The sequence below is a fragment of the Delphinus delphis genome, chromosome 17, assembly GCF_949987515.2.
Source record: "Delphinus delphis chromosome 17, mDelDel1.2, whole genome shotgun sequence".
Lineage (NCBI taxonomy): Eukaryota > Metazoa > Chordata > Mammalia > Artiodactyla > Delphinidae > Delphinus > Delphinus delphis.
The window spans coordinates 61,574,894-61,588,214 of record NC_082699.1 but is presented as its reverse complement, the minus strand read 5'-3'; the positions used below and the strand labels follow the sequence as shown (position 1 = coordinate 61,588,214).

The 13,321-nt window shown below is 39.2% G+C and overlaps 1 protein-coding gene across 6 annotated transcripts in view; it reads left to right on the top strand.

Moving 5' to 3' along the window:
• Positions 1-13,321, top strand: part of ENPP2 (ectonucleotide pyrophosphatase/phosphodiesterase 2) — a 107,471-nt gene that overhangs the window by 56,910 nt on the left and 37,240 nt on the right. For 5 of the 6 annotated variants that reach the window (XM_059995106.1, XM_059995105.1, XM_059995103.1 and 2 more), the window contains exons 9-11: positions 2,277-2,332; positions 7,258-7,323; positions 8,267-8,339. In XM_059995106.1, the coding sequence (XP_059851089.1) occupies positions 2,277-2,332; positions 7,258-7,323; positions 8,267-8,339 (195 nt within the window). Of the gene's footprint in view, positions 1-2,276; positions 2,333-7,257; positions 7,324-8,266; positions 8,340-12,730; positions 12,887-13,321 lie in introns of all 6 variants that reach the window. The other variant, XM_059995109.1, reaches the window with a different exon arrangement.

Genomic DNA, 13,321 nt, shown 5'->3' with positions numbered 1-13,321 from the left:
TTCTGATTACCAAGATGTTAATTGTCACTACAAAATTTTGGGGAAGTACAGACAAGTACAAAAAACCAATGATTCTGATTTTGCCACTGGGATAATTTTAGCACCCTCACATCTGTCGTCTCCCCTAGTGCTCTTTCCTTATACCATTGCAAAGACTCCTTTGGTGATCATTCCCCCTGAGGGTTAATAAGTTAAAAGTTACTTATAGGGCTTCCTGTTGCTCTGATAATGCCAACATCAGCATGTATTCCACAATATAACTTTTGAAAATGTAGGGTCATCATTTGACAAAATTGTATTAAAAAATTTTCCGTTAGAAAACCCCAGATTGATTTTACATTTCATATCTGCCAAATATTGCCTAATACAACTTCCTTGGAAATGTCAAGGCACCACAGTTTCTAGGAAGTTGTTTGGCTGTGCGTGCACCAAGGATGTGTCTCTGAAACTAAAATAAGTATGCGAATAGATCACTTAATATAAGAAATTGATCTCTCTGGGATCTGAGGTGGCTTTGAGGCACCTGCAGGGTGTCCAGGACTCGGCTTGAGTTCACCTTCTTGCTAAAGGAGGCGCTGACACAAGACTGTATGAAACTCCAGGACCCATTTGAGTCCTCCTTGGCTTGAGGATACCCAGAAATGCCAGAGTTTATCTGTAAAGCAGAAGGATACTTTGGACCAAACCCTGGTAGGATGCTTAGAGCAATCTGAGGTCCTGATCTCTCTGGTCCATCCTAATGGGACAAGGACTCCACCTTTCCCATGCTAATGACATCCGCTGGCAGCTCAGACCTCCGGGGATCTGGGAGGGTGCTGTATGCTCTCCTGCCCCATCCCTCACTTGCCGGCTGCAGCAGCTGTGATTTTGGAGCTGGGGGTTTCCAGTCCTCCCCAGAGGCCTGGGAATCCTTACAGAATTCTCCCAGGCCAGGCGTTCCAGACCTTTCTGAGGCCGTGGCCAAGCTCCTGAATGCCCCACACCTCCAAAGTGCCCCTTTCCTCAAAAAACAAAGATTTTAACTGGAGTAAGTAAAATACTATCAAATTCTGGAGACAAAGAAACCAGACAGGAGGTTGGTTGCAACTCGTAGACCATTTTTGTTTTGGTCTTGTAAAAAACCAAGCTACACTTCTTTTTCCTGTTTGCCTCCTAAAGCTAAGGGATTTCTTCCACGGACTTCTATTCAATGGGACACTGGCCATTCTAAGTTGTTTTTAGTGTCCTGAAAATAACTGGATTATATTTATTTCCATTAATGCATAATAATTAAGATGAAAATTGATCTAGTGTTTACCAAATGCTAAAACACTGTTTTTAAGGACTTTACATGTATTAACTCATTAAAGCTCAGAATAATCCTATGCGCTAGGTAATATTATCTATATTTTAAAGGAATGTAGAGACCTTAAATAACTAGCTGAAGGATCACGAGGCTAGTAAGTGACAGAGACAAGGCTTAAAATGCAGCTAGCTGGTCGCTGGGCTCAGGTTCTTAACTGCCGTATCTTCTACCTCCCAACAGCATGAGCTGGAAAGAATATACATATATTGGCCACTCCACGGGGCATGATGGATCTTAGTTCCCCAACCAGGGATCGAGCCCATGCCCCTTGCAGTGGAAACGCAGAGTCTTAACCACTGGACCGCCAGGGAAGTCCCTGGAAAGAATATTTTAAAAGCCTTAATGACATGCTTGGTTCACCTAACTTATCCCAGGAATTTACTCCTAAAATTCCACTTACTAAAAGGCTAAGTAAAAGGTACAAGGGGAAAACCAGAATAAAAAATAGCCCCTTTTCCCCATTTCATTCACCTCATTTAAAACAAAACAAGACAAAGCTAGGTTCCGAGATCCTGGCATCTGTGTGCCAAATTGGGGTTTTCCTCTGTAGGCTTTCAACAGTCAAGGAAACATATGGTCACTCGGGGTCCTTTGATGAGCAGAATTCTGCCATGTAAGTGAAATGTTCAAAACAATGATCAGAAAAGACAGGTACAGAAGAGACTCTTGAGATGAAATAAAAGTTTTTTTAAAAAGAGCCACTATAATCATAGCAGAGCTTGAAAGCTTTTGCAGAGAATGTATTGAATAACATTTATGGAAAGAATAATTCTGACTTCCAGATGTGAAAAGAAAAAGGTTGCAAATATTGGGAAATTTATGGTGGGGTATGGTAAAGTATAACATATCTGAGCTAATATATTTTAAAACCTTTTTCTTCTTTGACCCAAACCCAGAATATGTTCTAAGCCTCTTATATTTTCCTCATTAGCTATGGATTACAGCCACCAAGCAAGGGGTGAAAGCTGGGACCTTCTTCTGGTCTGTGTAAGTTACCTCTATTTTGTCAATGTAAAATTACAATTATGATTCCATTTAAGAAACATTCATTCAATTTGATTTCACTTCAGTTAAATGTTAACATACTCCAACGTATGAATATTTTCTGATTCAAAATAACCCTCCATTTTTTTTTTAAGAGATCCTCTCTGTCTTTTTCCATCTCCATTCTCTTTTCCTCTTCTCTCTCTCTTTTCCCCCATCTTTTCTTAATAGAATGTAAGGAAGATTTTCTCTCCTACATCTAGTCACCCTTTAGAATTTTCTGTCCCTGTTTATAGGTTTTTGGTAACTTGGCAACTAGGGAATGTATATTTCTCAGGCTATTTATTGCTGTGATTTGAATTATCATTTTCTATAAATATATTACAACATTCTATATTTATTTTGGTTCACAACTTTAAAAATTGAATATGGTCTCAGACAGCTGATGTAGTGGTCTAGAGACTGGAAACTCCAGACAGGAGACAAGAGGAAGTCTCTGTTTCCACCCCATTTTCCCACTGAGCTCCAGGATTTCCCTAATAAGAAAAAAGGAACTACTTCTCTTCCCCGCAGAGGTGATGGGGGGATTAGTAGTTAATGTTCATAAAATAGCCTTAAGATGAAACTTACCTAATAAAAGTGTCAACATGTTGATTATTTTTGAGGTTCCTTAGTAAGAAAAGGAATCTGTTTCAACTTTCATGGGGATTTTGTTCCCACTGAGATGTTCTTTCCATCTTTATTTTTTTTAACCACCTAAAGCTGTTTCCATATTTGCCTCTTATGCCGTAACAAAAATATGACTATTCTGTAATTGTGCGCTGAGAGCAATCACAGGTTCAGATTAACACAGAATGGTACCATCTATATTCTCCAAATTCAGGAATAAAGGTAGCTTTTTCAGATTTGAAGGGCTAAATTGAAATTGGGTTTGGTGATTTGAAGCTAACACAGAGTGTCCCTTAACAGTCTCCCACCCCCCTTTTTAAAAAGAGATTTTCTCTGTTGAGAAATAAGTATATGTTAGAAATGACATGTAGATTTACCAATTTAATCTTATGCATTACATTTTTTAACCTTTGATTGCCATTGATACTTATAGAAGTGATTTCTTCTGCTCCACAACATATTTGGCTGGTAGAATGGAGAGGTGCCAACGGCATACCTAATACCTAGTCCCCACCCTTTACCCCCCGAAACTGCCGCAGAGCTTCATTGAAAAGCCTTAGTGTTCCGGTTTTGAATGGTAATTTTTTCCACCCATTTCAAACCTTATAAGAAGGTAGATTTTTTGCTCCAAAGATGTCTGTAGTTTGCTTTGCTTCTCAGACTATTCTTTTATTTCTATATCCCGGAAGTGACTTGGATTCATTTTCTTTCTTTCTTTTTTAAAAATCTCTTTAGAACTTAAAAAAACTTGTCATACTTCCAGGTATTGAATAATTTAATATTTAATATGTCAAGGAAATCTACACGTCATAGATTCTGAAAATTTTAAAATTTAAAACCAGATTCAGCCATAGACTTAGACTTTGAAGGTCATCTTTTTAACCTGGTTCCATGTTGCAACCTAGAATTAGTCTAGCTTTTCAAAAGATAGCATTTCATTTCAAAATCATCCTCAGCTGAGTCTCCATTACACTCTTTTATGTCAATTCATGTTCAAAGGCAGTAAGTCCCTTTATATATGGGTGTCTAGATTGATTCCAATCCCAGCTCTGTCACATAATAGAGTGCTGACCTTGGACAGGTGATTTAATGTCTCGATAAATGAATGTCCTCATCTTCAACTAGGAATGATAGTGTCTTCATCATAGGGTATCGTGAAGGTAGAATGAGCTAACTTATTTAAAGTGCTTAGTAGGGTACTTAGTACATAGAGAACAGCCAATAAATGGTATCTGTTTTCTTATTCACATTACCTCTTTCAACAATGACCAGACAATGGCTATATATGACCTAAGGTAATTTGTTCCCCTTTAGCACTAAATCACTCATCTGGTTTATTGAAACTCATCTAGTTTATTTTCCATTTTTCCTACTTCCTTTTCTTTTTCTAAAACATGTCTAATGTACTTGGTGTCATGAGAAATTCTATATCAATCAATAATGGTAAAGGCAACAGCAGGAATCCCATTTCCCTTTCTGTTTGGAATACACTCTTCCTTTGTCAGATCTGTTTGTGCCGTGTCTGCTTCAAATTTTAAACATTAATGGCTAAGGGCCATGTCTTTTTTGGTCTCTGAGGTTATTTCATAAAGATAATCTAAAGCGACTAGGAAACTTAAAGACCACTGTGTCTGACTCCTCACGTTTGAGATCAGAGTGCCAAGGCTTAGAGAGGTAAAATGTACCCAAGGCCACAGTTACGGTGGATACTCAGGCCTCCAAAGTACTCATGCTCTTACCACACACACGTATTCATCCCCTGCCCAGAAAATGGCAATTACCTGCTTCTCGTTCCAAGCAGAGAATGGTGACTTCCCCGTAATAGCTTTTTTTTTTTTTTGGTAGGAGTATCTTGTATCTTTTTTCGTATTCACAGAAATGCCTTGAACGTAATACGCTTTTAACAAATATTTCGTGAATGAGTGTACTATATCTGTGGGCCTGTGAATCCAGTACATAATGATAAAAGCTAACTTTTTTGGGGGGTGGGGATGCCACGTGGCTTGTGGAATCTCAGTTCCCTTACCAGGGTTTGAACCCTGGCCACAGCAGTGAAAGTCCGGAATCCTAACCACTAGGCCACCAGGGAACTCCCGTAAAGCTAACATTTTTCAATGTGTCAGGCACTATTCTAAGTATTATCTCTTTTAATCCATACAACAACCTTATAAGATAGGGACTATTATTCTCCTCATTTTATAGAGGCACTAAAAGGTTAAGTCACTTGTCAAAGTCTCATCCAACACAAACCCAGGCATTCTGGCCTCAGAGCTGATGCTTTTTTTCCCTGCTCCCTACTTGTCAAGTAGCCCATCCAAAGAAGGCATTAAAGGGTGAACATTTGGAGCTTGAAACAAATTCTATTAAATTGTATTTTTCCATTAGCATCAAGTGAGTCCATCAGAATCCATTTTTGTGACTTAACACCAATTACATAAAATAAAGCAGCTTGTAGGTAGGTAGTGAAGTAAGGTAAAATGAAAAGGCTACAACATTCACTTTTTTTTAAGTTAGGAAAGAATTCCAAATATGTAATTATTTTGTTCAGATACAGGGGATTTCTAAGGCTGAAGAATTAAATACCTTCAGCGATTAACCTGGCTTTGCTATGCCTACTTCAAATTCAATTATAGGTTATAATAGACAGGATCGCATTTATTCAATAGCATTGGAATTTGTTTAAATGAGAACTTGTTTTATGGTAAACATGACTTTTTGGGGGCTGGTAGGATAGTTCTAGACAGAGAAGGCGCCAGAGAGAAGAATGACAAATCCCTTACCTATTGGAAATAGGGGGAGGCTGCCTGAGTAGAGTCCCTGCCAAGTCTAGCCATCTACCATGGCTCTGAAGGTTCGTCTTTCCTCCTATCTCTCTCTTGCTCATGTCTACCAAAAGTAAAAGCTGAAATGGCTCACCCAACATCCCACAATAAATTTTTAGTAGTTTATTTTTTAGAGCAGTTTTAGGTTCACAGCAAAACTGAGCAGTGGGTACAGAGAGTTCCCATCTACCTCCTGCCCCCAAACACGCACAGCCTCTCCCGGTATCAACATCCCCACCAGAGTGGTACCTTTGTTACAAAATGATGACCCTCCATTGACACATCATTATCACCCAGAGACCATAGTTTATATTAGGGTTCACTCTTGGCCACAGTAATTTTTATAGTTTATATGAGGGTTCACTCTTGGCCACAGTAATTTTTACTATCTACAATTAAACTTAGGCTTCAGTTTAAATTCATCATAAACATGCTCTAATACTTGGTCTTGGATGGGGAAGCAGAAAAGTATGTTGTGTTCCTTGTTAGGAAAAAATAAGCAAATTTCCCCACAAATAAAGACATCACTCAGCTTGCGAGCATCTTAATGTAACTCAGCCCATGATACAATGCTATCATGTGAGCCGAGAGCTCTTGAAATGAGTGCCAGATTGAGGGTAATTATATTTCAACAGAGGAATGAGACTTAAACACAAAAGTCATTGTGGATGAAGATTATACCCTTTTTGTCAGTCTCATAATTATATGTGCCTATTCTTGATAGATTTTTATAGAGCTAGAAGAGAATTTCAAGAATACCTTTTCTAAACACTGATTTTATACAGGAGGAACTTAAAGTTTCAGATTAAATAATGTTTCTTAAGTCATATAGCTACTTAGAGATCGAATGATAACTAATCATGATCGTTAATGAAAATAGGGATGATTTTTAGCACTATGTGCTAGGCACTGTACATGCCTTCTGCCTTTCTTGTCTCATTTCCTCCTTACAAGCAAGCTGTTCAGTGTGCTTTGCTATCATCTTTATTTTACTGATGAGCAAACTGAAGCTGAGAGAGGTCAAGAGGCATAGAGGTCAAGAGAGGTCACACCAGCAAGAGGCAGATTGGGGATGTAAGTCCTGGCCCTTCGGTGGCTACAACGAATGGCTTTACCCACTAAATAGCAATGATTCTGAGTGTGGGGTCCTTTCCGCCTGTAGCTGAGCCTCTGATAAGCATGGCAGATTCTTCATTTGACTGTGAATCAGAGTTTCCAGTGTTGTCTTCTGTAGCAGAGGCCGAGCAGCATGACATATGGCAAAGAGAAATGGACGTTTAAACACTAATTGGAAAAGGGATCTTTTACTACGACAAAGTGAAAACAGATGGTGGTAAATAGAGAGCCCTTGGCCTGGGTGCAGGAGTAAGAGCTCATCAGGCTGGAGATGGTAGAAATGCAACCTAACCTCACGCTTTGCCGGTTGCTACCCTACAGGATGATCCCTCATGAGCGGAGGATATTAACCATCCTGCAGTGGCTCACTCTGCCAGACAACGAAAGGTATTTGCTTCCCCCCATCCCACCTGGCTCTCCCTCTTCTTTCTTTAGTACATTTCCACTTTAGGTCGGAATTGGGTGAATAACCAGACGGACTATGCAATAGAAGCACAGCCACTGTTTGGTATTATTACAAGTTTTGTGGTTCTGAGCCTTAAACGTGGCTTCCCTAAGAAGGACTTAGGTTACAATGGACGTAGGTTATTGAGGACCATTTAATTACATGAATTACTCCAGCTATCAATCCTGGTCACCGCAGCAGAGCTCGAGGGAGTTCCCGGCTTTGATAAATAAACCAGCAGCATCCCAAGGATTGGGGAAGCATGAAGACTGACTTTTAAAAAAGATTTTATTTTATTGAAGTACAGTTGATTTACAATGTTGTGTTAGTTTCTACTGTACAGCAAAGTGATTCAGTTATGCGTATATATACATTCTTTTTCATATTCTTTTCCATTATGGTGTATCACAGGATGTGGAATATAGTTCCCTGTGCTATACAGTAGGACCTTATTGTTTATAAACTCAATATATAATAGTTTGCATCTGCTAATCCCAAGCTCCGAGTCCAGAAGACTGACTTTTCACTTGAATGGAGTTGTTCTTTCAGGCTGCAGATTGCATGGCCCCTGTGAATTTTCACTGGGTTCTATTATTTTGGGGATCCAAGACCAGAGTTTGCCTTCAGATTTTCCTCATGACTTTTTATTCCTGAAAGTAGTAACCAGGCAGTTACCCCAGCAGGGATGGTGTAGGGGGTGGTGGGTGTTTTTTTTTCTTGTAGAAAAAAAACAAGAAAGAGACTTTTTTTCATGCTAAGACTAACAGTGGTTGGGCGATGAATTAACTTGATTTGAGAGGATTTTTTGGTAATGTGTAGGGATATTTGATATTCTTTGTCATGTGTGGTTTGGGGGAGATTCTGAACCTTCCAATTTTCCCGTAGGCCTTCAGTCTATGCCTTCTATTCCGAACAACCTGATTTCTCTGGACACAAATATGGCCCTTTTGGCCCTGAGGTTAGTAGCTTATCTTCTGCCTGAGGAGAACCTGTGTCCCTGGGCCGCCTAATCTACTGACCTTTTTCAGGATTTGTACAAAGTCTCTTAGGGTGTTTGTATGTGCCAAGTGGATACAGAGTCAAAGAACTACAAGAGTAAAAACATTTAAAAGAATCTTAAACATACGTGGTTTTCTTACAGGAACTTCATTTCAGATTGATTTGCTATTCAAACATATCCTAAACTTGGTGTTCATAGGAAGGAATGTATTCCAGCCCTGCAGGCATCAGTCAAAAGATGAAGGATCGGGAATGGTTGGCATTTGCCATCACTGGGATAGGAGTAGAAAAGAATCTGGAGATGAAACCTGCAATATAAAACATTGCAACTGAATTTCAGCTCCCTTAAAACGGTTATGCTGTTCAGAGAGGGTAGGTCAGCTCACTAACCTTAGCAGGTACAAGCAACCTGGAATATTTGATAGCATTGGACATTTTTTATTTGATAAATCTTGACATAGGTATATACCTGTGAGACCATCACCACGATCAAGAGTATGAACATATCCATCACCCCCTGAAGTGAAACAAATTCTTAATTGGGAGAAATACACTGTTGAATGAATCTGTTTAGCAGAGCAACGTGACACCCTTGTATCACTCGGGGATCTTAGTAGAAGACAATCTGTCTATAAGGTAGCATCCAGTATAACTTCAAATTCAGGAGGTGGGAAAGGGAAGGAGATATTTTATTATGTTCCTCTTTTATCGAGAGATGGAAATTTTCCCAGTGCATCAGCATAGATCATTTTAAAAGATGCTGGGATTTGCAAATCTAAATCTTTTAATCTGTGAAATGTTTTCCACCTCTCTTTCTTACTAGGGTGGTGAGGTCTACATCAACATAATAAAACTTGATTTGGATGAGAAATTGTTTCATAAACTCTTTGAGGGTGGGAACTACCTCTTATTCTCTGATAGCCGATGGCAACGCTGTTGGCTATAATTAAGTTTGTTATGTTCAGCATAAGGATGACTAAGCAAATACAGATAAGTGTGTCTTGGTTTAAGTATTTCTGACCAAAATGCAGCATGTTTAAACAAAGACAGTAAATACTAAGGAGCCATAAATACTTCTGAATGCTTTAACATCAATTCAGCGGTGATTTCCTTAAGCACTGGAAACTAGAGGCTGTGTGAACCCATTCCTAGTTTACCTTAAATCATTGAAGTCATATAAGTCTCATGCTCTTTTTCCTATTCCTTTGATGTTTAACCACTGGTGCATGATTATGAAACACAAATGATAAAATGAGATAAACATCTGCGTACATGAAACACAAATCTTATTCTTGCCAGAGCAAGCGTGGCTGTTTTATCTTTAGGGTGTTTTTCTTTGAGATTAATCTAAAGTGAACAATAGGAGCCTCATTTTATTAAGATGTTAAAAAAAAAACCCAAACCCTAAGCAGTTCCATGTACCCTATTTAAAGGTTCAATTTTGTTGGGATAATAGTATCCCCTAAAAGACCCTGTGGCACAGGCAAACAGCGCTTGTTATAGCCGCTCTTTTAAAAGCCAGAGGCTGGTACTTTAAGAGGTTAGGAGCTACTCCAGTTGCTCAGCTGGTAAGCGAACTTGGAGACAGAACTTCTGACTCCCAGACTAGGAAATAATTTAACTCTCCTTTAGTCCAGGAGATAAGCAAAGTGGTCCATTAATAACTATGTTCAAACCACACAGAACGTTTTCTTTATGTCAAACGTTGGCTTTTTACAACACAGAGGAGGTATAATTCTTATAATTTTCATTTCCTTAAAAGTTATACGGCTTAGCAATGAATCTTCTTTATTCATTAACATCTCTGGATTTCTAATATGTGTAGTTCAGTTATAATTACTTACTTGAAAGTGTGTTTTTGATCAAGAAATAAACTAAAAGCTTCTTTTAAAGTCCTGAGCAGTGATAAATGAAGCATAATATAGGACACTTTAATTTGCTGTAATGATGGTTCTATGTTCAGGATTCTCATAAATATACAAACATTTTTTCCTGAGTATTTTTGAATTAAGAGTTGGAAGTATTCATGCTATGTTCTTTTTAGTGTTAATGCTTCTTATAACTGGGATATTCTCATATATCTACGGGGTAAAACACTTACGATGTATCTTCAGTTATGATAACCTGAGAACTTGGTCACTTTTTCTCGAACAAGCAAGGGATGTTTTCAGATTTCAATGATTTCTCATTTGGTTCTAGGAATCTTATTTTTTGCTGAAAGAAAAACAAAACAGTTTAAAACATGAAACCAAAGCCAGCAAAACCTATTTTTTTGTGGTAGACGAATTGGTTTATCTACCTATATATCTCTCATCTACACTTATTGTGCATGTAGCTGAAATATTATTTTTAAAATCAGTAACATGTTATCTTTTACACCTTGCATTTGAAATTTAATCGAAATGATTCAATCTGGCAAAATGTTGTGTGCTCCAACACACTCGAAGTTTGTGCTTTATTCGCTTAACACCTGAGTATACTTTTTTCAGGACGATTCGCAAACATTGGGCTAATAGCTTCGAGAAATGGCGTATTGCTCCTGGTTTCACAGTGTAATGGTGAATGTTCAGAAAATATGCTTGCTTTTGGTTACTGGCACAACCTTTTTCTCTCTGAGCTTCTGTGCTTTCCCTGTGACTCTCCGTTCAGCTGCTCTTCAGGCCTAGAGGCAGAGCTTTGGCTGGCTAGTTACTACCTCCAGATGGCAAAGTATCCTGAAAAGCAGGGAAAGTTGCCCATCTCCTTCCCATCCTTTTAATAACCTCAGGCTAAATCTTCTAAAGTCAGACTAAAGTATGGCTGGTCAGTGAAAACTTAGCTATTGTCAACCTCTAACATTCAAAGAAGGAAATCCATGCAATATAATCCCTGGATGAAAACTCATTTTGACTAAAATCCTGTTTCTCCTGCCGCCCCTCTAACCTGCTGCCATCAGAAGGGCTACCTTTGGAGCCTTCAGAATGTTGAGGTCTCTTGCAAATGGCCGAGTGTCTGATGGGCAGACTTGAGCGCTAGCTGAATGAATTTGGTGACCATGAAATGGTAAACCCTCTTTCTTCCTTTTGCTTCTCATCTCATGGGGAATTGGCTAAAACTAGAGGCATTAAAAAAAAAAAACAAAAACCAAACCAGAGTCCGTGGGACTGTCTTTCCATCGCTCTGCCGGAGAGAGAGGATGAGACAGCTGTGGCGATGCCTTTGCAGTGGCTTGCTCTGGAAACAGTGAAATCGCATGGCACATGGCCTCCTTTTTGGATACACTAACATCGTTCCTCCTCCTGGCCCTTCTTGCATTTGAATGAGTCTCGGAACAGTCCCACCGAGAGAAATCAGCTAGGTAGACAGCAGGGCTTGCTGCTTTAATTCACCTTTGCACCATCAGCAAATCAGGGGCCTGTTTTTCTCCAGCATTTGGAAGTCCCAAAAGGTTACCTTCCTCATCTACAGTTTACGTGTCAGCCTTTACTGCTTGCTAGGTTTTCAAAACAAATGCATAGTACAGCCACTACCCCCCAACCACCGCTAAAAGGGGAATGTCTAACGGAAAGAGTATAAGTAGAATCTTTCTTGATATATTTATGTATACCAAGATGAAGAGGTCTCGATGACTTTTTACATTTGACCTAATTTTACAAGAGGATTTTTAAAAAGACAGTTAGTTCTATTTATGGTTACCTCTTAGCTCAGAGTTCTTCTCTACCAGAAACCTAAATTATCAGTGGGAAGTTCTCTCTGCTGATTTGTGGGAGTACATTCATGACCAAGGAGGACTGCTTAGTATTTATGTTTCATTCCATCCTTGGTTTAAAATTTCTTTTCCTGATCCTTTCCAATGAAGGTGACAGTTGCTTGGATATAGTTGGTGGTCTGAACAGATACCTGTTAGAATCTGAATTGGAACCGCCTCCGTGAATCCTTTAGCACTTTGAAACGACCAAGTGACCAGTATTCCATTTAGTTTTCAGCTAGTACTTTATACATGGAGAGCTTTTCATAGCCAAGGACCAGTCTCTCCGTAACGCAGGAGTTATGGAATGCAGAATTCTGTGTCACCTTCAGGTCTATCCACAGTAGGTCCCTCAGCCAAAAGAGACCCACACGACCAGATTCTCTTAAATTATATACTTGTTCTCAGTGAAGAAGCTGTAACAGCAACATCAAGATCAATCTAGGAGGCTTCTCTCTGTAGAGTTCCCCGAATCATCCCTCATACCAACTTTTTCTCACTTAAGGAGTCAGTTTTTTTAAACTAAGACTCTACTGACCCCAGATGGCAAAGTGTGAGCTTTATGATCTGACCCAGAGGGACAGACGACTTCTGAGTCCAGACATCTCTATCCGCCAGTACAGGACAGTAGTTATGGTTCACCTTTTACTCCGGCTAAGAGACCTAAGAGGAAGGTTACCCCTAAGAGGAGACAGGAAAGACCAGTTACTCCTCCAAAGAAAAGAAGAAGGAAATTACATAGGATGGACCATTATGCTGCGGAAACTCGTCAGGACAAAGTAAGTTTATCTATTGTTCCAACGCTTTGTGGCGGGCAGGTCTGAGTTGAAGGTTTCCTTCAGTGCCTTGGTTTGAAAATCAGCTGAATATGTTAAAGAAAAAGTCTGGTGTGTCATCCTTGGCTTTGAGTCCAGAAGAATCTGCTCCTTCAGAGGTTAACACTGATGTGAAGACTTCTTGATCTTTCAGCCAGAAAAAAAAAAACCCAACAACTTCTACTTTCTTTAAAGTTAGTTGCCCCAGACTAGTATGAATATTTAGGCTTGAATGAGTGTTAAGAAAGCTATTGGTTTTGCTTGCACTTTTTCACAGAATTTGTCACAGTTTCTTGTAGCCTTGGTTCTTGAGAACAACCCAGCAAGGTAGTCGGGGAAATCCTGAGAGACGGTATAGATTAGAACTCAATAGTATATTGGACTAGATTAGTGGTCTGT